At 40.2% G+C, this 25,368-nt stretch overlaps 1 protein-coding gene across 3 annotated transcripts; it reads left to right on the plus strand.

Annotated features, from left to right (window-relative positions):
- Positions 1 to 1,351: 1,351 nt before the first annotated feature.
- On the plus strand, positions 1,352 to 23,543 carry phf8 (PHD finger protein 8). 3 transcript variants are annotated; one of them, XM_057825510.1, is made up of 23 exons: positions 1,352 to 1,675; positions 2,730 to 2,812; positions 2,888 to 2,992; positions 7,887 to 7,972; positions 8,083 to 8,209; positions 8,337 to 8,497; positions 8,677 to 8,818; positions 8,922 to 9,108; positions 9,188 to 9,350; positions 9,462 to 9,549; positions 9,710 to 9,816; positions 9,908 to 9,999; positions 10,129 to 10,218; positions 10,319 to 10,600; positions 10,695 to 10,777; positions 10,870 to 11,036; positions 19,697 to 19,782; positions 20,493 to 20,614; positions 20,718 to 21,064; positions 21,184 to 21,279; positions 21,361 to 21,488; positions 21,581 to 21,941; positions 22,028 to 23,543. In XM_057825510.1, exons 2-23 carry the CDS (start codon positions 2,754 to 2,756, stop codon positions 22,114 to 22,116), a joined length of 3,168 nt encoding a protein of 1,055 aa, XP_057681493.1. In that variant the 5' UTR covers positions 1,352 to 1,675; positions 2,730 to 2,753; the 3' UTR covers positions 22,117 to 23,543. The 3 variants fall into 3 exon arrangements, with proteins under 3 accessions (XP_057681493.1, XP_057681501.1, XP_057681511.1); XM_057825518.1 differs by having other exon boundaries at positions 21,361 to 21,470; XM_057825528.1 differs by lacking the exon at positions 1,352 to 1,675 and having other exon boundaries at positions 2,730 to 2,795.
- Positions 23,544 to 25,368: the final 1,825 nt, after the last annotated feature.

A 25,368-nucleotide genomic window follows, 5' to 3' on the forward strand; every position in this document is an offset into this window, starting at 1 on the left:
AACCGGCTTCTTCTCACAGTCCTGTTAGCATGATAGATAATTTATCAAATAAGATAATTTGCAGGGACAGAAATTGTCCTAGTGCATGATGAACCATATTAGGCTCGAGCGTTTACGTCACAGCAGCACGGGATCATGCGAGATTTGCGACAACGCAACCATTGCGGAAGCATCACGGGACATTTAAACTTAGCGGCAACCAAAGATGGAAAAAAGTAAGGAATACTTGCCAGTTCGATACAGAGACAAACTTGTTACCACGGCGAAGAACAGATATGTGAGCAATTTTAAGGATGTGAACAATGTTGACCCTCACGAGCAAGCCGAACACAAATGGAATAAAGATGTCGACAAGCTTCCACCACTACGCGAAATGGACATCATGCTGTATTTAGTGTTTGGTATATGTTACTACACTCATCAGCAATTCCGAAACTACAAATCGCTACAAAGCTACGAACAGTTTTGCTGGGGATGGGTGCAGGATCTTCACTTTATGACCATAGCAAACGGCAACACATCTTTCTAGCAAAGGTAGGCAATGTGTGTTTACATTAGTCCGTGACCACGGATGTACAAATCTTTTGCTGCATAAAATGTAGCCTGTGTACAAATTCTTTGCCACTCTCTCACGTCAAAATATTACAGCTTTTTCATTTAGCAACGACATGAATTATGTCTTATGAAGACAATGCACATGTATGCATGCTAGTTGTTTAGCTTTAGCAATAGCTAACAACAGGCCGACTTAGGGCGTAAAGTTACTGAAATTTGCGTAAACAAACGAAATTAACTTACCGGAGTGGAAGTGCATAGAGCAAACTCAGTGTGTAACTGGAGAATCAAACGTTATGCCCTTCCTTCTGATCGAGGCCACCCATGCCATTCTTCGACGTTTGGTAAGTTCAGATATGAGCTTTCCCTCGCCTTTTCTCCATGTAGGGATCCGGAAGAAACTCAATGGTGTTCCGTCGAGCTGTACATTCTCCTTTCTATTCGATCGGTTGTTGCAATTCTTTACCGCACAATAATTTCCAACCATTTTTAAAGAGCGACCTGTGTTGAAATGCCTCATTGCTTATGTTTCTCGCTTCCACAATGGCGATAGCGGCGGAAACCTCGCGAGTGCCACGTCATACGCTCGAGCCTAATTTTTCACCAGTGTTACATTATAGAAGAATCATATTTTTACGAGTCGAAATTAATGCAACTTAACAATTTACAACTCTGTTGATACAATGTTACTTTTTTTTTTTTTTTTTTTTTTAATTTCCGTGGCTTCCATTTCGATCATTTCGATGTGCTTTTTTTTCCCGCTGAAGTTGGATTATACAAACTTTATTGACCGCACAAGCGTTAACAGTGATGAACAACAGTGACGCTGTTGTCTTTGAAAATGGCGTCAGTGCATTTGAAGTCCGCTGTCATTTGTAGCTAAAGTGGTCATTTAGCCGCTTTAGACTTTCTGTTTTGGATACGTTGCGACGTTTCTATTCGAGAATATAATAGTGGCTAAATAAAAATGTGGCGAAATAAAGTGTTACTTGTCCAGTCTGTTGCATAATAAGGCCGCGGCTGCCCCCGATCTCGCGTAGGGAATTCTTGCAGTACTACATCACTCTCACTACGGCGGTGGCGGCCATTGAAAGCTCGGCTTTGCTGCAGCGCCATTCCGGTAAGTTGCTAAACAACACTCGAGTCGGCTCCCGTCTTCAAACTTCTGCTCACGTTGCTTTTCAACTGTACAAGTACAACGGAAAGTTCGAAAGGGCCGCGGGAATGTGTTACAGTTATATACGGATTGTTACAACGTTTGGGAAATGTTGATAGGTTAGCTCCATCTCGAGCTAACATAGCTAGCTGCGTGTTTACAAATGACGAGATATATAAATATATTTTTATTTCCTTAACTATGGAAATACAAGACAGCAGCTTACTAGTTACCTTTGATTATTGGTGGTAAATTTGCTGGACGGTACATGTTTACACTAAAACACTGATGGTTGTGCAAATCCGTTATGACACTTTCATATTAAAAAAAAAGGCTTATGTTTCAAGGCTGAACGATATTAGAAAAAACATACATTGCGACTTTTGGGAGGTTTGCTCTATATTACGATATTTATTGCAATATTAAAACTAGAAGAAGAATTAACACCAGATGACTTGACAAGCTGTGTTTGGGAAGACTGGTTGGCTCACCATGTTTTTGTATTAATATATTGCATACAGTATTTTATTATTATTGTTTTTGCCGAGTTTCCCCCTTGTTTTTCTCATTCCTCCTTGTATTTTTCCTTTATTTTACATGCTTTAAGCAATGTATCATATTTTTTCGTTATTAAAAGGTTATCTTAGTTATTGTAATATTTTATTGTTGCATTAAAGATTTAAGGTGCTTCAATGTGCTTTAATTGTATTTATTTACAAAGTGCAAAAAAACTGAAAAACTGCGTTGTACGATTGTATTGATATAATACTGTTAAACCCCCTTAGCCTGGATTAATCTGTGAATGATGAAGATTGCAGTGTATTAAAGGGATAGAGGAAGCCATGTCTCTGCACATTTGCTGCCTTTATGAAACAAACAAAAGGTTTATGTGGTGAAAAAAATAATAATAATCACACATCCTGCGATAGGACTATTGTGCAGTCGCACATTATATTGTGCAGGCCTTTGTTTTCACTAAAACTTTGTTTTTCTAATTTGATATTTTTTTGCATTTCAGATCCGCTGGTGCACCCAAGTGGATATGTGTCTTCACCAGCCATCACGTCTGTACAGCACACTGACTGTACAAGAGTTTAATTTGTAAATTGGACATTTGGAATAATCACCGTTACTTCAAATAGTTAATGCAAAAAGCTTCTTTCAAATAACACACAGGTTCAGTATGGCTTCTGTACCAGTGTACTGCTTGTGTCGCCTCCCATATGATGTGACTCGCTTCATGATTGAGTGCGACATTTGTCAAGACTGGTTTCATGGGAGGTAAGTGTTTTTTGTTTTTTTCACTTTCATGAATGTCCTTTAAACAAATGTCTAGGTGATTGAAGTTTCACGTTGACTAAAATAGTAGAAAATCGACAAAGAAACGTAAACATTCCAGATTTACCTAACTGCCTTTGTTCTTTCAGAAAAAGTACTTTTTCCTTTTTTTTTTTTTTTTTTTTTTTTTTTTTTTTTTGCTGCTACTTTGAAAGCCTCAGTGCTTGGAGTTCAGTGCCATTTTATTTGGCCTACACCACTGCATGGTCATGAGCCAGTATTTACATATTTACTTATTGCCATTTTTTGTGGAACCTGTCCAGAGTTATTTCTTCGCCCCCCAAAAAATCTTGAAGCACCAGATGCTGCCACATCTAAGCTGCCGTAATAATATTTGTGAATTATGTTGAAATATGTTGTTGTACTTAACTGAGAGATGAGTTTTGATTGTTTAGAGCAGGGGTGGGCAAACCGGTCCTCGAGGGCCGCAGTGGGTCCTGGTCTTTGTTCCAACTGACCCAGCACAGATAGTTTAACCAATGCGGTTTCAGCAGAAATGAGAAGCACCTGACTGCAACCGACTGATTGCACTTGTAAAACAACAGATTGGTGAAAAGGTGTCCTCTTAATGGGTTGCAACAAAAACCCACACCCACTGCGGCCCTTTGTGGAATTAATTGCCCAGCCCAGGTTTAGAGGATCATATGCATGTACACATTAGGGACGCAACGATACAGTTAAGTCACGGTTCGGTACAATTTCCGATACGAGGGACACGATTTTCGATTCGATTAAATACATTTAATGCTCCGAAACCAAAAATACAAGTGTTATTTATTATTTTTTTCACGTTTTTTTTATTTTGCTAACAAGCAAAAATAACAATGCAATCATATAAACATGCATTTTAGTGCATAATATCTATCTGCTTATACCTCTTACCGAGCTGAAGAAATTTTGGCAGCTATGTTCACTACATGAGCAAACATCCTATTTGTGGTCCAAGTCCCTCTGTGTTACGTACTGAATTAACAATATCTGTAGTAAAGATACACGATAATATCGGTCACCGATAATTATCGGCCGATAATGGCAATTATGACATCACACAGATAATCCAGATAATAAAAAAATTCAACCGATAATGCAATCCGATAATTATATACTTGATTTAGCCTCCAAATGTGCGCAACCGAAGAATTCAGCACGCCGCCTCCTCAACCCCTCCCCTCTCTGAAGCCCCTGAGGGAGGAGGGGTTGAGGAGGTGGAGTTACACGACAAGAAGTAGTTGAATATTATGACGGCTGTTACTAAAAAAACTACGCTCTCGCCATCTGCGAAATATGTACCGTAGAAGTTCCACGAGGCAGAAAGAAAGCGTCCTCATTCAAAACCACTAACCCAGCAGCCATTTAAAACTGCATCACAAAGATTTTTGGAACGAATACGAGGCTGCTGCTAGCGGGAATGCTAAAGCTATTGTAAACACTAAGTTAAACTACAGGGCTTGTGACGATACAGAGTCGGGCTGTTTGGGAATGCAGCCGAAGGCGGGTGGTAAATTCGCATTTAAGGCTAAACACCGGCACGACTGGAGACCGATAATCGGCAAGTAGCAGTCTTCCGATGGAGCCCGCCGCTCTGGCCGGTCCGGCAGGCCGCTGCCGCCTCGCCATACACCCCGGTTTCTCGAGCGTTCCCCCACGGCGTGCGAGCAGAGCCAGGACCCGAATACGCTGCGGCGAACCGGCCGGGGCGGGCGGATTATTCGGTACGAACGTAGCTGCCGCCGAGACGAGACACGTTTTTTTCGAGCAGAGCCAGGACCCGAATACGCTGCGGCGAACCAGCCGGGGCGGGCGGATTATCCGGTACGAACGTAGCTGCCGCCGCCGCCGAGACAAGACACGTTTTTTTTTTTTTTTTTTTACCTAAATGACCCGAGAGCCAAAGCCCTGGATAAAAAAAATAATGCAGTTTATACGACCACCATTCTTCATGAAAAAGTGATGTCCAGTATGCAAGTTTATCATGACGGCACAGTGGTTAGATGATAATTTAAACATGGAGAAAACGAAGTCAGCCAGTCAATAATGCGTTCAGTATGTAAAATGACGAGCGGTCAGATGACTTTGTAACGCTGCCTTTATTTTCGGCTTAACAAAACTCAGGCACAAAACAACACACACGCGGATGCGAGCTCCAACTCTGTCCAAATAGTACTGCCGTGTATCAGTTTAGCTGCTGTAAAGCAAATGTCGTGAAAGCCGAAAATGTAAACAAAGCGCTGCAGAATGGGTACATGACATCTCGCTCTTTTGAGTTAATCATTTTCACAGTGTGCAACAAAGCATATAACATTAGCAATCACTTTTCAAATTATTTAACTTATTTCTCTGCTCACTTACAGTCGCAGTAGATAATCAAATTCTTAAATCAATATTCTGTAGCCACAAATATTATTCAAAATTTTTCCTTCTTCCAAGTTTTTTTTTTTTTTTTTTTTTTTTTTTTTTTTTTTTTTTTTTTTTAGGATTAAGTATAATAATGTATTGCTTAAAACAAGGCTGTTAAGATAATTTTCAGCTAGCTATTTTTCTTCCAAGAAATCTGAGAGAAATACACTTGAAGCGATGGCAGATAATTTCACTTATTGCCAATAGATTTACACTTAAAACTGACTAGTTTTAAGGAGGTGTGTTTTGCACTGTATTAATGTTATATGTGTTAGGAATGGCTTACTTTTAAAGGCATTTTTGTGCAATTTAGGTATTTACTCTGTAAGTAATTGTTGCCAAAGGTTTACCATTACACAATGTCAGACAATCTGTCATTATTTAGATGTTTGAATTGACGACTTGTTCATATTTTATGTTGAAAAAAAAAGAGCAATATATTATATTTTTGCACAGTAATATTTTCTTTTGTGTATACATTAAAATTTTACATAAATCTTTTAATAGAATTATCGGCTTGACATTATCGGTTATTGGTTGGAATGAGGAGGAAATTATCGGTTATCGGTATCGGTTGAAAATGTATTATCGTGCATCACTAATCTGCGGCATTATCTATGGCTACTGGTATGGATTGATTTGGCCTGCTTAACTTCCATTCAGTCATGGCGGTGTTGAATTAATCGATGTAGTATATGGAGTAAGCGTCCCATGATCACTCTGGGCTCGCGCAGCCAATGGCATGGGACTTGGGGGGATCTAATGTAGCACATCTAGGTTGCTATTTGATGATATCTAGTGTGTGCTCGCGCGAGTGTTGTCAGGGCATTTACTCAGGGCATTAAAAAAAGTTAAAAAAACGCCACGTCTGCTCATTACTGCACAACACCAGCATTTGACAATCAACTTACATAAACAGGACGAGTTTGAAGTACAGCGCTCTTAATTTGTCACTCGTTGTTTATCATGTAACCGTGAGTTAGTGCTTTGTGTCCCAGGGTTTAAGCTGTCTGGTGTCAAACCTAAGCTAATCGTAGCAGCCAAGTCGGCAACAATATATTGGAGGGTATTGTTGTACACATCCGTAAAGACAGTCTTTGTCAATTATGTACTAGTGGGGATAGCATATCACTAACACAAAATGCTGCCACACAACGGATCTGTATGACGTTGAAACCGACAAGGCGCCTCCTTAAGTTTCTGTGTTTACTCGCGAGCAATGGTCCTTGTGCACCACGGCTCCCGCACTTCAGGCAGTTTGAGGGAGGAGTGGAAGGGGGGCTGCTGCGAGGAGGAGCCTTCTCATATCTTTATTTACAAAAGATGCGCCAGACATTATAGCGAGAGAGACCACAAAAAAAGTTCAGGAAATACATTTTGGGAGCTTTTTCAATTGGATCAAATGTTTTTGCGTATTGAATTGAAGAGGCCGTATCAAATGGTTCAATATAAAACCGAGTATTGTTGCATTCTTAGTGCACACACAATCATAGTGCATTTCAAAGGTATATATACAAATGAAAGATGTTTATGAGAAATATAAAGTTTGAAATACCGTGGTACCTCTACTTAAGAATGTCTCTACATACAGAAGTTTCCGGTTAAGACGCACGATAACATGAAAATATTGCCTCTTTTTACGAAAGAAATTTCAGGATACGAAAGTCAAAAATACAGTATGGCTCGTACTCGCAGCTCCCAGAGTTTATTGAACGTAACATACTTATAGCTGCTCTGCCATTGGCTATTGCTTGGCATTCCTGGCATCCAATGGACTGAGAGGGACCTCTACTATATGTGTATGTGTGTATCCCAGCATCCTCGTCATTCGCCCCTCGTGTACCGACAGCTTTACATGAGTGTGTTAACTTTTATTCTTTATTCTTTTTTACATTATGCACAACTCTGATTTTATGTTTGTTGTGCAATAATCTAATTGTAACATGTATTTGTTCCATGTTGTGATGGATTATAAAAGATTTATGTCTGAATTTTGGGGGGCTTGAAACGTATTAGGGCATTCACATGAAAAACGTGTCTCTACTCACAGAATTTTCATGTTACGAAACTACTTCCAGAACCAATTTCGTAATTAGAGGTACCACTGTATTCCATCGGTCGTAATTAGAGGTACCACTGTAGTCCATCGGTTCATGGGTTCGCTAACAATGATGCTTATTTCCATTAGTTTCTCATTATATTTGCATTTCACCACTGTAATTTTCCTTGCTTCATTTTCTTAGTTGTCACTTAATCTGTTAGCTTCACGTACGAGTGAGAAATAACTAAATAATCTCTATTTTGACTTATTTACTAATCTTTTGAATAGCACAGACACTTAAAAATGCAGCTTCTAAAAAGAACTGTTTGATGGCCAAGTGGCGCTTCATTTTTTTTTCACAGTGCAACCCTTTCTCAGCCTTTTGTTGTTGTTTTACAGTTGTGTAGGAGTGGAAGAGGAAAAAGCAACTGAGATTGATCTCTATCACTGCCCCAACTGTCAGCTCACTCATGGACCCTCTGTCAGTAAGTAAAATATTCCTTTTTTGCCACGTGGAAATAGAAATATTCAAGTGTTTCACACAATTGTGCAAATGTTCACAGTAATCGTCAAGCTGTTTTCTCCATGTTCACAGTGCGTAAACGCCGTGGAGGCAACAAGCAGGTGGACGGAGCTGCCTCTGGGGTAAGAGACCCGGGTCGGTTGGTGAAGACGGGCAGCCCCCAATTCGTGAGGGAACTGCGGAGTCGCACTTTCCCCAGGTAAGATTATTGCCATAAAAAAAAAAAAAAAATCTGAGTTAAATTGTAATGTTTTTGGAAAGGTCTTTTTGTCAAGGAAGACGAGCCAAACAAGCTTAATCGTTTGTGTGTTATGTGTCATCCACAGTGCAGATGAAGTACTGCTGAAGCCTTCAGGGGCCCAGCTCACAGTGGAATTTCTTGAGGAGCATTCATTCAGTGTTCCTGTCATGGTGCTGAGACGAGACGGGCTTGGCATGACTCTTCCACCAGCGTCGTTCTGTGTCAGCGATGTAGAACACTACATTGGTAATTCAATCTCCTGATGTGAAAAAAATGTGTGCTTGTTCGATTTAAACGAAAAAATAGTTCAGATGGGTGATATGGCCCAAAATTCTTAGTAGTGTATTCATTCATATATTGTCATGACATATATCACTTTATTACTCGGATGTGCACTGCTCCAAATGTGTTAACTGTGCCTGCAGGTTCAGACAAAGAGATAGATGTGATCGACGTCTCTCGCCAGTGTGACCTGAAGATGCGACTGGGTGACTTTGCCGAATACTACAACAGCCCCAACAGAGATCGAGTACTGAATGTTATCAGCCTAGAGTTCTCAGAAACAAGGTTCAATAACATACTTGATTTTCTTGTTTAAATAACATACAAAAATGAATACATTGAAATGGAATGTGTTCAGCGTTTAACAGCAATTGTTGTTCCTTTTCAGGCTGTCAAATTTGGTGGAAACGCCAAAAATTGTGAGGAAGCTGTCATGGGTGGAGAACCTCTGGCCAGAGGAATCTGTGTTTGAGCGGCCCAATGTGCAGAAGTACTGCCTCATGGGAGTCAAGGATAGCTACACGGACTTTCACGTTGACTTTGGTGGCACTTCCGTTTGGTATCATGTTTTGCGGGTGAGGGAAAAACTAATTACTTTAAAATAGTTGCGTGTATTTTAATTCCAAGAGGCATCCCATATTCCTGTGAATTTAGGGGGAGAAAATATTCTACCTAATATCGCCGACGGCAGCCAACCTGGCGCTTTTTGAGCGTTGGAATTCATCGTCCAATCAGAATGAGATGTTCTTTGGAGACCAGGTTGACATGTGTTACAAGTGCTCCGTCAAACAAGGAAACACCTTGTTCATTCCAACTGGTATGCAAGAACACATTCATTACTTTTTTACTTTATGTTTTTATTTGACTGTATTCTTCTGAGCATTTGGGAACACATGATAATAGATAACCGTTCCTTTTATTGTTCCAGGGTGGATTCACGCTGTGTTAACTCCAGTGGATTGCCTGGCCTTCGGAGGAAACTTTTTGCATAGCCTCAATATTGACATGCAGCTTCGGTTAGTTTCTTGAAACCTCCTCTGACGCTGTTCACAATACATATACTCTTTGTGTGTACATTTCGCTTTTGAAAAGCTAGATGGACAGAAGTGGAGCGCGTATGAAATGTTTAAATGGTCATAGCAGAATATGCACAAAATCCTATTCTTATGTTTTTAGGGCTTATGAAATAGAGAAGCGGTTGAGCACAGCAGACTTGTTTAAGTTTCCCAATTTTGAAACTGTGTGCTGGTATGTTGGGAAGCACCTTCTTGATACCTTCAGAGGTAACCTTAACGAAACGATCTTTGCTTTACCCTTTGCCTTAAGCACCCTCATTTCATATTTTCCTTTGTAATTCTTTTTTCTGTCTTGTAGGTTTGAGAGAAAATCGCAGACACCCAGCCACCTATCTGGTTCATGGAGCAAAAGCCCTGAATAATGCCTTCCGCGCCTGGACCAGGAAAGAGGTAGCCTGGATTTTTCACGCTGTCTATACTATTTGCATTTTCAAATGACCCATAGTTGTGCACACCAAAATGGCCCCACAAGCAGACAAGTTTCAACCTTAGTTCATGATTGTGCTTTGGTACACACAGGCGCTAAGTGATCACGAAGCGGAAATTCCAGAAACTATCAACACTCAGGCACTGGTAAAGGACCTTGCAAAAGAGATACGTCTAGTTGAGGTAACTGGACAAATGACCAAAAGCGTAGCCATATGAATTCGTTCTCCTTTGTGTCGAGTATTTTTATCTAACATTTTGTATTTGTATTTGATCTTCATAGGATATTTTCCAACAAAACATTGGCCGCACTGGACCTCAATTCCCTGGATCGCCTCTCTCAAAAGCTCCGTTAACCACCTCTCAGAATTCAGGCCGCCCCCCTGGAAATAAGAAAGGCCTCAAACCAAAGGACATAATTGTAAATGTTGTACCAACTGGACCCAAGAAGAAAAACCAAAAGGGTCTTTATAAAACAGAAGCGGGAGAGCTTGACCTGCTTGAGATCCACACCAAACATACTCTGAAAAAAATCCAACCTGGCAAGTCCAGAAGCAAGAACAAGGTACACAGAAAAAAGAGGTCACGTGGAACATTTTGAAAGTTCAGTAGTTTTTTTTTTTTTTTTTTTTCTTTTACTTATATTTTGTTCTTTTCAGTTGGAGCTGCCATTGGAAGACTTCGAAGGAAAGTTAAATAAAAGCAAGCTGAAACTCGTGCTGACCAATGGGAAAATTCAAGGGTAATATTTTTAGACGTCTTGTTTTACTGCCATGTTAATGATTTGTCTCACCAAAGACTGAGGTTTCATCTGGTTAATTTGTTCAACTCTAGCAAGAAAGCTGGAAGTAATGGTGCCGGGGCAGTTGCCAACTACCAGCACCTTGTCATGGAGGGATCCAGTCTCTCTGATCTTGAATCTGAGGATGAGCTCCAAATAGACGAAACCCCTCCTCCACGCCGCAAACTTGCTGGAACAAGCAAGAAGAAGAAACTAAGCGGTAAGATTATTAGTATAACTGTTAGTACAATAGAGTCAAATTCACACAAATCAGTAAGCAGTTGATCTGCACCATTTATAATTTGAAAAGCATCATCATAATGTACAGTGAGGAGAAGAAATATTTGCACCCCTTGTGATATTTCAGGTTCCCCCACTTAGAAAATAAGTAGCAGGCATGAAAATCTCTCACCTTTCGGCGAAATTCGCCGTTTTGAAGTCAAAAAGGATGACCTACGTGAATCGTGTAGATCCGAGGAGAAAATTTTTAGGGGGGGGGGGGGGGGGGTCGTTTGTAGGCATGTGCCAGTTACCTTCACGGATTACCATGCTATGAAAACGTCGCGGTTACAAAACCACTAAAATTTTCCGTCATACAGTAGTACGTATTCGTTATTTTTCATGAGTCGAAAATGCAGCCAGAATTGGCTTGGCGCGGCAGCGCTTACCCCTTCCCCTGTTTAATGCTGCGTGTGTCAGTGACGCTATTCCAGCAAACCCAAAAACAAGCACTCCAAACGCAAGGCGTAAATTCTTCAATTTATTGATCTCTCAAATCGTGGTAACTGAAATATACCAAATGAATAAACTTAAAACGTTGTACACTCGTATTTTTCCACATGTGAGTAGCTTCAACAGTTTAGCTTCATGAAAAAGTTCGTCAAAAACAAAACACACATTTTCCTTTCAAATTCAATACACAAAGTTACTAAAAACTTACAAAGACGAATGATAGGCAAGGCTTAGCTAGGACAGCAACTTCATTGAGGTTAATCACAGCCGCTGAGAGAGAAACAAGTTTGTATGCGGGGAGGGGAAAAAAAAAAAGCGTCAAAGATCGCTAATTGCGACAGATGATCTTGTGCTAAGCACAAATTCACATTCGCTGGAGGAGGTAAAGTATCACTCCCAATTGTTTTTAGATGAATGCATTTGCCAGCATATTGAATTTAGTGAGTAATGGTTTTCGTTTTCATATTTTGTGGTATGACAAAGTTACTGCCGTTCGTTGCAGCTTGCGTTGAACACTGCCGGAGCGTCCGGTGAAAAATAGCTCCCATTAAGGTAGCGTCAAGCTTGTGTATTTAACGGTAATATAAAAGCGGTGTTGTCAATAACGCGGTATCGTAATGCGTAACTAATCTGATTACTTTCTTTCAGTAAAGAACAATCTAACGCGTTCATTTTTCTAAATCAGTAATCTGAGTAAAATTACGTTCCTTGATGCCTGTGCGTTACTATTACTACATAATGTGTGTAGAATGAAGAATACTGTAGTCATGGGAGTGACATCACATGTCACATTTTTTAATCGGGGACGGAACAAAAAGGGTCACGTGTATTACCATGATGTGTGAGCGCTGGGAGTTTGCGGCCAAAACAACATAGCCTTGCTACTTCGCCAGGATGCAATGAAATAGGCAGGAGATATACTACAAACGGCTGCATTTGCACACTGGAAACACAGCCATTACTTCACATTTTTGTCCAGTAAAGATAACAAAAATATCTCCGTGCGCTGCGAACTTTGTGCTGGCTCAAAAAGACTGTCGACCGCTATAAGCATTCAATTCAAGCACCACTTGGAATTACAGCGCAACAGGTAACACGACAGCCGGGACTTTTTGATACTGCTCGTGCTCAATCCTCGGTTCAAGCTCAGTTGTTGTTGAGGGTTTTGAAAGCTTAGGTTTAAAGAAATTCTAAATATCCATCTTGCCTCCTCAGCTGTAGTTTTGGCTAAGCAATGCAAACGGCTGTCTCTAAGGTTCTATAGTCACATGATCTGTTCGAAAAATAATTTGGACCCATTATGAAATACTTTGAAGGATTCCTGTTCATTTTATTCATTTTTGTTGTTTGTTTTATTACTCTAAAACTTTTATAGACAACATTTTAATGGCCATATTCAATGGTCTTTATTTTAAAGGGGAAGTTCAGAATTTTTTACATTAGGCTTAATCTTTGAGTTAGCCGGGGTTTAATTAGTCGTTGGAAATGATTTGAACAAATTCTGTGCAGTTTGACAGTTATTTGTTAGTTTCAGGGCTCCGGAGTGGCTAAGCTAGCGCGAGTCAATGGTGGTTGAAATCAACTCCTTCAACTAATCAAACCCCCGTTAACTCGAATATTAAGCCTTATGTGAAAAATTAAAATGGTGAAATTCGCCACATGTAGGACGTTTTGCCGACGGCGGACATTTTTGCAGAACGCCGGAACATATTTACTCCACACCTTTCTCACCTTTTTAACTCCTGACCCATTTTCATGCCTGAAGTAGAGGTAGAGCATTTTCACTTATAGATTAAGGGTGTAACGGTACATGTATTTGTATTGACTGTTTCGGTACGTGGTGCTCGGTTCGGAACGGAGGCGTACCGAACGAGTTTCTGACGTAATGTAACCCTTACTTTTTGAGGCTGTGAGTCGATCGGGTTACAGTTTCTTTGTGTAGATTATATTTACTCCGTCTTCTCTACTATAATGAGGACCAACACGGTAGGACAGTATAACCCAGAAACGTCAACGGCGCGACAACGTGGCCGCCGCGAGAACGCAGTGAAACGCGGGCATTACAGGGTGACCCAAAAAAAGGTTTACACTGCCATAATACAACTTAAATGCCATGTTTATTCAGCTTAGAATTAGAATTTAATCACAAATTATACATTATTGTAAAGAACACGTACAGTACACTCTATTTTTCAATGTGTCCTCCCTTAAGTGTCACAACAGCCTCCAGGCGCCTGCAGAACGCTTGACAGGTCTTCTTTACGTAGGATGCTGTCATCTTTTCCCAAGATCTAACAATGGACCTCTCCAAGGCTGCCACAGAAGGGTGTGGCTTCTTACAGGCACTGTCCTCCACAGTTGCATATGCTATAATCCAGGAGATTGAGATCTGGACTCTGGGGTGGCCACATATCCTTGGACCAGAATGCCTGCAAGTTGGCATCCAACCATTCCTGAGTCCTTTTGGAGGTGTGTGCTGGTGCACCGTTCTGCTGGAACACATAATTCCTATCCGGGTAGTTGGCAAGGATCTATGGCTTGACTTTATCATTCATAATAGCCAGATATTTGTCTTTGTTGATGCGCACTCCTGAAGGAATGAACACTGGAGGCATCTTCTTTCCATCTGATGAGATGAGGCCAAAAAGCATGACAGAAGCTGGCTGTTTTGTAGTGTTGGTATACTTTACATTATCAGGGACATCTGAAGGACCACCTCCAATCCATCGGTCATTTCTGCGGTTGAGGATTGCATTCACAGTAAAAATCTTTTTATCTGAGAACAAGATCGCACGACCTGCTGCAGCATGCTTGACATCGTTCAACAACACCTTGGACCGACTGAACCGACTTTCTTGTTGCGCCTCAGTAAGCAGTGGAACCTTTACTCTGGCCCTGGACTTCATGTTCAGATCATTCTTGATGAGCCGTTGCATTGATGAGCGGCTCACATCAAGCTCACGTGCCATCTTTCTCATGGACCTCACAGGATTTGTCTTGATGCGCCGTTTGACCTTGTCAATCAACTTTTTGGTCCGCACAGATCAGGCACGTCCAGACTCAGGTTTTCGTGAGGCTGTTCCAGTATCTTTCAGCTTCTTTTTAATTTTGTAGACTGTATTCCCAGATTTGCTGCAATCTCAGTAGGTGTCAGACCGGCACGCAGCAATTCAGGTACAGCTAAAGTTTTCTTCATTTTCAGCAGAAGCACAGGAATTGTAGAGACGAGAGATTACCAGATGCATTGAGTGACCTTAATGAATCACTTAAGCATGACAACCTATTTAGATATGTTTCAATGGCTTTTAAACAAGCAGTCAACTGAGTGTAAACTTGTTTTTGGGTCACCCTGTAAAGTCAGTCAGCCAATGCACACCAGTCCCAGTGTTAGACGCGTCCCAGAAGCGGCTCAACACGACGCACACGACAAGAACGGCAGAGTTTATTATTTGACGCGAGACGCGACCCTCCTGCGTCAATACTACTACCGGTAGCTAGGATCGGGCAGACCGGAAGTCACTCGTGTAAAAATACGGTGGATCCGGTCGATTTTCAAACTAATATGCAATCGTAACCCACTTTTTGAGTCCATCAGATCTTTATAGTGGTAGATCGGGGCACAGTTGACTTGTCTTTGTTGATTTACTGCTGTCTTCTCTGCTATAATAATAACCAACACGGCCCCGTGTTCAATACAAAACCCTCCTACCACAACAAAACAAGTAGGGACTAATATTCACATAGGAACTAAAGTTATACAACATAAAATATACAATATAAATGAATACTACATCACATTTGTAAAATATAAACATATAATAAAATAAATAATAGCCCATTTAAATAAAATAACTTGAAATGAGCTAAAACACCTGTAATTAAATAATAAGAATAATACACAGATCCCGCTTACACAATTAAATTTATTAATTTCTGTGTGGCGCTTTAACTTGAGAAAATCCACCAATAAAACTTTTGAAAACCGTTCATAAGAAAAAAAATGGTTCATTGAGGCATTTCATTTGTAAAATACATGTTAAAATCTTTGTCATTGGGATTGCTTTTCTCTTTAGCACAGGACTTTTTTCTTCTTTCTTTCAGAAAGAAAGCTGACCATTACGCGGGGTCTGAAAGGCAAATTGTTGTTGGATTATCTTTAACTACCCGCTACTTTTTGAGCAGAATTCTAGCTTTGTATAGGCTAATGTTCCTATTGTTGAAAGCACAAAGGTGTGTAATAAACAACTAGCACATTTCTATTTTGCATTTTGTTTTCTTACTGTACCGAAAATGAACCGAACCATGAACTCAAAACCGAGGTATGTACCGAACAGAGATTTTTGTGTACCATTACACCCCTATTATAGATGTAACCCCCCCCCCCCCATTGTTTAAATAAATTTACTGGGGTTCATGAGTATTTGTACCCCTGATAATCAGCAATAATTATTATACGCAAAGAGTTGGCAGTCTACCTTAAAAAAACAGTTCACCGTTACCCCATGAGTAACCACCTACCAACCACCTGTTTGAGCTCAACATTGTCACCTGTGCACCCCAAAGTCAGTTATAATCCAACTTCTACAATGGGCAAGACCAGACAACTTTCGAAAGACACCTGAGAAAAAAATTGTTGAGCTTCATAAAGCTGGAAAAGGCTATGGGACAATTGGAAAGCAGAAAAACATGACTGATAATCTACCTCAGCCTGAGGCTCCATGTAAAATCTCTCCCCGTGGTTCATCACCCTTGATGAGAAAAGTGAGGGCTCAGCCTAGAACTACACGGCTGGAGCTGGTCAATAACCTGAAGGGAGCTGGATGCACAGTTTCAAATGCTACTGTCAGTAGAACACTACGATGCAATGGTTTAAAATCATGCATTGCTCAGAAGGTTCCCTTGTTGAAGCCAGTACATGTGAAGGCCCGTCTGAAGTTTGCCAGGGACCATCTGAATGATGCAGAGGAGTCATGGGAGAAAGTCATGTGGTTCAGATGAGACCAAAGTAGAACATTTTGGTGCAGACTTTACTCGTCGTGTGTGGAGGAAACGGAAGGATGAGTACAATCCCAAGAACACAATTCCTACTGTGAAGTATGGGGGTGGACACCTCATGCCTTGGGGCTGCTTTTCGGCAAAGGAAACAGGATGACTGTATTTTATAAAGCAGAGGATGAATGGTGAAATGTAACGTCAGATTTTGACCCACAACCTCCTTCCCTCAGTCAGAGACTTGAAGATGAGTCGTGGCTGGATCCTCCAACATGACAATGATCCGACGCACACAGCCAAGCTGACCAAGGAGTGGCTGCGTAAAAAGCATATCAAGGTTCTATGGATGGAGCTGAACCTTTGCATTTCTCACCGACAGCCCCGAAGCCTGACCTGAAAAAAATTGTGTGGAGGACTGGGCAAAAATCCCTGTTTCCATATGTGAAAACCTGGTGAACTACAGAAAGCGTCTGACCTCTGAAATTGCAAACAAAGGCTTCTGCACTAAAAATTAGCACTGATTTTCTCAGGGGTACAAATACTTATGAACCCCAGTGAATTACAAATAAATTATTGAAAAATCATACAATGTGAATTCCGGATTTTTTTTTAAGATTATGTCTCTGTAAGTAGAAATGCATCTATGATTGCCAGGCATGAAAATTTCTCACCTTTCGTGAAATTGGCCGTTTTGAAGTAAAAGGGTGCCCTATGTTTATCGTGTAGATCCGAGGAGAACATTTTTAGGAGGGGGTGAGGGGGTTAGGAGATTTTTTAATTTTTTTTTATGTCGAACGTTTGGTATGCAAGATGGGAAAGCGGCACAAAGCCAAAAAAGCGCACCAGAGTGGCCAAAACATTGATTTATTTCAACGAAACAAATGTGGGTACACTGTTGTGCCCTCTCTCTTCAACACCACTGTACGTCGGCCGTGAATGAATACGTAAGCGCCGTCACCCAGTTGGAAGACGACAGGAGAAAATTACAAGCTGGCAGATCGTAAATCCATCTAACTAACTAACGACATGTTTTATTGAAGTTGCAAAGCCTGTCGCGATATGCAATGAGTTCATTTATCGCACGGTAAATAAAAATGAGGGTGGTAATGTTCATGGCTGCGACTTATCGCCGCACGCGTGTATACATTTATGCGTGCGTGCTGATGGCATATGAGACAACAGTTGTTTTCACAGATGTTTATTGGTAATCAACATCAACAACAAAATTAAAGTTCAAACATACAAATTAAGGAAACACATCTATATTAAACACTGTAAACGTTACCATTGGTACATTGAGGCTAATGGGGAAAAAAGACAACTTAATTAGCCTGTTATAAAACATTGGCAGTCTTCTCCAAAACGCAAACTTGCGGTTGAAAGGTGACACTTCAAAAATGAAAAATCGCTGGTTAACTGCATTTGCAAATGAAAAAAATGAGAAAAAAAAATGATTACTGACACCACAGCAATGACAAAAAGAGCTTTTTTGCGGAGTGTAAAGCTTACGGTTAGCGGGTTAGCGGACATACTTTCGGTGAACATTTCAAAATAAAACCATGTCATGTTCGTCATATAAATAACGATTCCTGGAGTTAATCCCACATACTTCAGAATTCAGATTCTACACTAAGAATAGCTTTAAAATGACACCATTTTGTGGAAAAATCTAATTGGGAATGAAGAATTATTATACTACTATTATAGATAGTAATATTATAATATAGATAGATAATATTAAAGCTAGATATTTTTTTTAAGAATCATTTTGCGAATTTTAATCATTTTAAGAATCATGTTGGAAAGGCGAAGTCAGTGTTCTGAATTTGTTTATATTCCATTCTTTTGCACTAATGAATGCTATCAGTATTTGACCTCATTGTTTATTTGTGAGTTATTGTTAATTATGTGTTTATTTGAACTTTAATAAAGAATTTAAGTGTTTCCAAAATGTTTTTGTGAATTATTAAGCGTCATCAAAAATTTCGTTGCTAAATTAGTAAAAAGAAGGGAAAAAAAGGCGGGGGGGGGGGAGGGGGTATTATTAGATTAGTCAACTAATCATAAAAATAATGACTGACCAATCGGGAGAAAATTAGTCGTTTGGGACAGCCCTAGTTGTACAGTGTACCGGAACATATTTCCTCCACACCCTTCTCACCTTTTTAACCCCTGACCCATTTTCATGCCTGTGTACCTATATTCTAAGTGGGTGAACTTGCAAAATCAGACGCGGTGCAACTACTTCTGCTCCTCACTGTACATGTGCACAAAAGTGACTTCACTGGACCTGTTATGTACTGTAGGTGCTTAACTATTTACAGGACACTTATTTAACTCATTAGCTGCCAGTGACAGCACTAGACGTCCAATCCATTTTGAATGGGCGAGACTGTTAGCGAATGACCCCTGTCAGACTCTCAGTCAAAAATGATCGGACACTGAAAGATGAGCATTCACAGCCAGTCCTACCAGTTTAAATTAATTGGACATATATAACAGAATGAAGTGCTACTGGATCTTAGAGCCTTGGGAAAAAACAGTCCTTCGTCCATCTTTGGAAATGTGTGGTTTATTTTGTTGCTGATGACGACCAAAAATGACGTGATCCCCCACACTCCCAGCACAGATAGCGCCGAGTCTCCAACAAGGCACAAGTCTGAAAGTGTCCAACCTGGGTAATTTTCCCCATGTCTGAAAGCCATGACATGGGTAAGTCCTGTTTCGTATTACACAGGAATTTAGTGGGAAGTCTGAAAGGGGCTGTTACACGACTTAAAATAAATAAAAATGGACGAGACTTGTGTGTCATACAGTCGAAATCACTAAAGTCGGGTACGACGTAAGTTCGTAACCTGGGGACTACCTGTATTTCAGTATAACAGGAAAATTAATCATTTAACTTTAAGTCTGACAGTCACAGGATGATTAATCTGCTCAAACGTAGACAAAAGACAGTGTTATACTGTACCTCTCTACACTATAGTTATGATAAAATGGGCAAACAATAAAGCAGGACAGTGAAAAAGAAACGCGTATTGGCTATTCTTACCCCAAACCCATATCACATGTTTAAAAAAAAAAATTCCTATGTCTTACAGCATTTCAATATGTGTTATTAAGTAAAACGAGGTGTGTCAACAATGCCCTTTCCAGGTCTACCAAGAAAGTTGCCCCGAGCAAAGCCTTGCTCCGACCCCAATCGTATTCGGGAGCCAGGGGAGGTCGACTTTGACATTGAGGTAAGATTAGCATGGAAACACAAGAAGCAAACATTGGACTCGTTACATTTTTATGCTGTATACTATTTTCTGGATATATACGTTTCAAATGACTTACTCATTATTCATTCTTACTCATTATTTTACACAAAATAATGGAAATGTTTGTGTTAAATTGATGTGTAAAAGAAGGAAAGTTTAATTTTAAGATGAGGTGAAATTCTGTCAAAGTAACAGAATAGCCAGAAGCGTTACAATTAAATAAGGCTAGTTTCATACCGCAGGTCTTAATGCATGAAACCGATTTTTTCATGTTTTTCCGACTCAAGTGAGGCATTAACTTGACGGTCTGAACGGTAAAAGTCATATAAAAGTGGACCATTTCTAATTCAATCTAGATCAATTTTGAATGTGGTTAAAATTCTATCTGGGCCACATTTTTCCAGAATGGAAATGGCGGCGGTCTAAACAGTCAAGTCCCCCAAATCGGAATTCATGCAGCAATTACATCAGCAAAGAGCGAGAGAGACAGAAACTTGCATTCAGATAACATAAAAGCTACCTGCATGTGCTGATGTTATATACATTAAAATAATGACACTTGTATTGCTGACTTGGCACTGGTTCTGTTTATCCCAATAAATTTAACACATACGCCCCCAGTAGTAGACTTGGAATTGACAAAGTACCAATCTTCATTCAGTAAGTCACTTTTGATTCCATGGCCTTAGGAGGATTACACCACAGATGAAGAAGCACTGGCTGCTCATGGTGTGAAGGGCGGTGCAGGGGGAATCCTGGACTTACTGAAGGCCAGCAAACAGGTGGCAGGCTTGGACTCCTCTGCACTCAGGTCAGAACACTTTTTTTTCCCATCTGTCTTTCTTTTAAAATTAACACTTCTAAATATTATCATTATTGTTTGCTTGGACCACACATTTTTTGTCCTCACCCAGTGAGGAAGCCCCGGCCTCTCCTAGTACTCGTGACGCCATCCAGGGTATGCTTTCCATGGCTAACCCACCTTCCTCCTCCTCATCGTCATCATCGTCATCTTCCTCTTCTTCATCACCCTTGTCCATCTCTGGAGGACTCACTGAGGGATTGGGGATCGTAAAAGGAAAAGGCAGCAGAGCCGTGTGGGTCACTGGGGGGATCAAAAAGACCACTGGGGCTGAGAAAAAAGCTGTTATCCAGCGGCCGGGAAAGCGGCCCATTAAGCGTCCGGCTCGACATCTTAGTGACGAGGACAGCCCCGATGAGCAAGAGACTTTAGGGACCTGTTTTAAAGATTCAGATTACGGTGAGGAACCAATAGCAAATGTAGCCCCATAATGTTGAGGACATCGTGTCAGTGGTTTATTTTATAGTCATTCACATTTATTTACACCAAACCTGTGGTTTTATTAATCATTCTGGTAGTGTATCCCTCATTGGAATCTGATGAGGAGGACCATGCTAACAAAGCTAAAATGAAGCGGAAGAAAAATTGGGATGACACACCTTGGAGTCCTAAAGGTGAAGATGAGAGTGACCTCAAGTTTGCATTTCAGACTCTCGATCCTTTAGCTTTGACTAATAATCCATCTTACTTAACAGCCAGGGTGATGCCTACTCTACCGAAACAGGATCGGCCAGCAAGGGATGGCGCTCGAGTGGCATCTGTGGAAACGGGCTTGGCGGCTGCTGCAGCCAAGTTGGCGCAGCAGGTGAGTGAGGAAACAATGGTAATATTTTGGAATTGCACCTTGACATTTAAGCAGCAGAATGTTTGAATGGTAATAAAGCAGTAGGACATTTTTTTTCTTCTATGACTCAGGAGCAACATAAGCCAACTAAAAGGAAATACACCAAAAAGGTGCGCCCTCCAGTGTCCGTTGTGAGCCCTCTTCAACTTCAGGTAGATCAAGCTCCTCCCTCGCCACCAAACGTTCCAGAGGCAGCACCAGATTTCAGCCCACAGAGGAGGATGGATTACTATTCGGCCAGTTTACTCGACCATGAATACACAGCAGGACCAGGACCTTTTGGTCCTGGTGGCCCTAGAGGTGGCGGGGCTATGGCCCCGGGGGTATTCCTTACTTCACGTCGACCTTCCTTATCACCGCAAAACAGCAGCTCACTCTCTAGTGCGTCACCTTCAGGGCTTGCTAGTCAAGGCGTTGCAGGAGTTGGTCAAGGTAAGCAGAAGGAATGAAACGGTACAATTTCCATATCTTTGTCCCTTTTCTCATGTTTCATGCATGCGTATGTTTTTGACATTTAGGAAAGCGTCCAAAGAAAGGACTTGCAACAGCAAAACAGAGACTTGGAAAAATTTTGAAGATTCACCGCAATGGCAAGCTTCTTTTGTGATGGAATCTGGAACTGTTAGCCGTAGACGTGCATAGGAATCCTCATTTTGTGAAAATATTGAAGGAGATAGCGATAGGAATCTATATTTTATACTTAAATATTTGTTTATTATTGTTTCTACATATTTCTTTGACCATTTCTTGCCCAACATTGTCATTTGTCACTCTACTGTCACTGCCTGACCTGATCGTATCACAAGCACACTTTACTCACTCACACTCCACATAAGAAGTGGAACGTAACAACGGGTTTTCCAGTAACAAGTTTGAAAGGGAAAAGAAAAAAATGATCCATCTTTAAAATTTAATTCCAATGCAGTCACGATAATATTTTCTAAATACCCAATTTTTGCCTAAAAAAAACTTGTTTTTGTAGTAGTGCTTTTCTCCACGTAGTTTTACAAAACGTTGAGTGAGATTCACTGTTTCTTATTAAACATTTCATATATTGATTCTTCTACAAGTCAAGATTAAGTGAAGCAGCAATTGACCTTGTACAATTATTTATTCTAATTTATTTTTACAGGCAATATATTGTCATTTGAAGCGATTTCCTTACAGTCATCCCATCTGATTTTTGTTTGTCATCCTTCTTGATCCCTTCTCACTTTTTTAACCACAGTACAAAAATGTTAGCAGTTGATTTATTGGAAATGTTTTCATATTTTTTACATTTGTTTGAGTTGTAAATATGTAATAATTGTTATGTCTACATAGCTAGATTGAAAGAGCAAAGAAAAGGATTTACAGTGGATATAAACGTTTTTTTCCTCCGGTGTAAAAATGAAATGCAACTTAACCCTTTACTCATTTCCAGTTCAGCGTCAAGCAAGGTATATATTTTCTACTCTACCCTGACATATGGTAGATATGTAGATAAGTTTCATTTTTGACTTTTTGCCCCAGTGGCTAGTCATTTGGAATAATTAAAGCCCCAGCTCCAGCATTAGTTGCTAAAGAATGCTTCTACAAACAATCAGTCAAGCACCACCGATGCTTTTATTAGTGGCTATGGTGCACTTTACGTTTGCGTCTCTTTATATCCACTGTAATTCCAGCTAGGCTTGGGCATTCATTCCACAGAATGTATGAGAAAGAGAATGTCAAGAGAAATGTTGATGAACCAAGTGAAAACATGAATGATCAACTTGTGTAAATATACGTTGTAATTTGGTTTTTATAGTCGAGATGCATTGAAACCTTTCTTATTGTTGTACATGACACATTGCTGTATTTTTTCAATAGGCGTTTTTATATTTGTATGCAGTACTTGTCAAGTTTAGTCATATCTTGGCTGTGTAACATTTGAAGTGTACTGGAGGAATTGAGTTTATTTTGTTTCTTTCTAGTTTAATTAATCCAATGTATTAATTTTGTGTACTATTTTAAATGTCTTTAAATGTGACTTGGAAAGGAAATAATAGCTTTTTTCCCCCCAAAAATGAAGTCATTCATTTTGTGTGCAATGTGTTGATAATTGCTTTTGTTAATTCTACATTTGTCAGAAACCAATACATCCACCTCGGAGGTATTATCACCACACAGGCCTGGGGGCTACTTGTGTGGCTCTTGGAAGGCAACCTGGTCACGAATATACAATATTGATTGATTAAGCAAAATTGAATCGGATCTATATCCTCTTTCAGATTTGCTGTTTCTTTTTCAAAAAGAATGGTTTTCAACCATTTAACATCTGAAATATTTCCGTGACAAAATTGTCCACCCAAAAAAAAAAAAAAAACAAAAAAAAACATTACATTTGCTTTACATTTTGTTTTGGGTAAAATGTTTAAGTTATTGTGTCCAATGTGTAAATATATTAAAATCGCCACGATTGGCCAGTAACCAGTTCACGGTGTACAACCGGTACAAAAGATGAATGGATTATTGAATGGAGTCGTGGTAGATTGAATATTGGCAAATACTGCATCGTTTCCTAAAGAATATTGTTATTGTATCATCATGACATTTCTGATTTGCACCCCTAGATACTATTCCTATCCGAGTTGAGGTAGCGGCATAAGGAGGTACACCTGACCCAGGCCTGATTGCCTGTCAGCCACAGGGCTGTCACAACCTTCATTCCTCACAAATGCTTTTGTCGCATACAAGACCCCAAATTGCTTACAATTCACAACAATGGACATTTTAACTCTTTGGCTGGCTTTTAGAGCAATAGATGCATTTTCCATTCCAAAGACTGATCGCTGCCAAGCCCCCCTAGTCCATATGGATTGGACCGAAGTATGTTGTCAATGGGCTTTTTTTTTTTTTTAAATCTTTTACCAGCTCCGAAAGCAGACACACAGTTAGGATAACACGAGGACCGGTAGTGAATGAGTTAATGTTCAATTAACCTAGCATGGATTCCAAAGCATAAACAGGCATGTTTTGGGAGGAAGAAACCTCAAGAAGGTATTGGTAGAACTCCACTCTGGAAGGGACAGAGATAGTAATAACCCAAGGGCGTAGGTTTGCATAGGGACGGTAGGGACATAATACTGCCAACCTTTCAAAGTGGAGGAGAAAAAAAACAACCGAGCAACCAAGTTGATGAAGCACAAACAGGCCAATGCAATGTTTCCCCATAGCCTAATAGAGTTAATGTCACAATATTAATATGTTAATCAGACATGGGTGCCGATCCCAAGGGCGTAGGTTTGCTTTGGGATGGTAGAGACATAACACTACCAACTTTTCAGGATGCTCAAATTGTCCCCACCAACGTTTAAGCAACCTTATATGGATTATATAATGAGTTCAGTTATACAGGTAATTTAGATTGTCTTCCCATATGTTGTAAGGAAAGAATTGACCCTACCTTTATCAAGTGAATTATTTTCATTATGTTCAAACTTACATATACCCCTTTTTACTTGCTGAATTCGCCTGTCCATTTTTTCCCCCTCAAACACACCTTTGATTGGCTGACGAGTAATGGCTTGACCCACCCCCGACACACACACGCATGCTCACACTCACAGAAATACATGTCTACAACATGCCGTTTCCTCCGCCTCCTTCGAAGACAAGGGATATTAGAAGTTTTTTTCGGCCAGCAGCAGCCACTGTAAGTAATTTTTAAAAAAGACGCCAATGTTGTGGAGGTGGGAAGCACACCACTAATTTTGCTACTGAAAGTCCAACCTGCGTCAGAGTTAGAATAATATTAAACTGTGTGAACTTGCGAACCTGCAAAACTCGAGTAGGAAGCTGCTCAGCGAGAAGTGTCATTCTGTTTGTGTTTTCTACT

This window comes from Corythoichthys intestinalis, chromosome 2, assembly GCF_030265065.1.
Source record: "Corythoichthys intestinalis isolate RoL2023-P3 chromosome 2, ASM3026506v1, whole genome shotgun sequence".
NCBI lineage: Eukaryota > Metazoa > Chordata > Actinopteri > Syngnathiformes > Syngnathidae > Corythoichthys > Corythoichthys intestinalis.

Excerpts from the sequence above, each read along its gene's own strand:
- phf8 (XM_057825510.1), top strand. The coding sequence starts at position 2,754 with ATGTGTCTTCACCAGCCATCACGTCTGTACAGCACACTGACTGTACAA. Across the intron at positions 8,210-8,336 it reads CGGAGTCGCACTTTCCCCAG|TGCAGATGAAGTACTGCTGA; the intron begins GTAAGATTATTG and ends TGTCATCCACAG. Across the intron at positions 21,489-21,580 it reads AGGTGAGTGAGGAAACAATG|GAGCAACATAAGCCAACTAA; the intron begins GTAATATTTTGG and ends TCTATGACTCAG.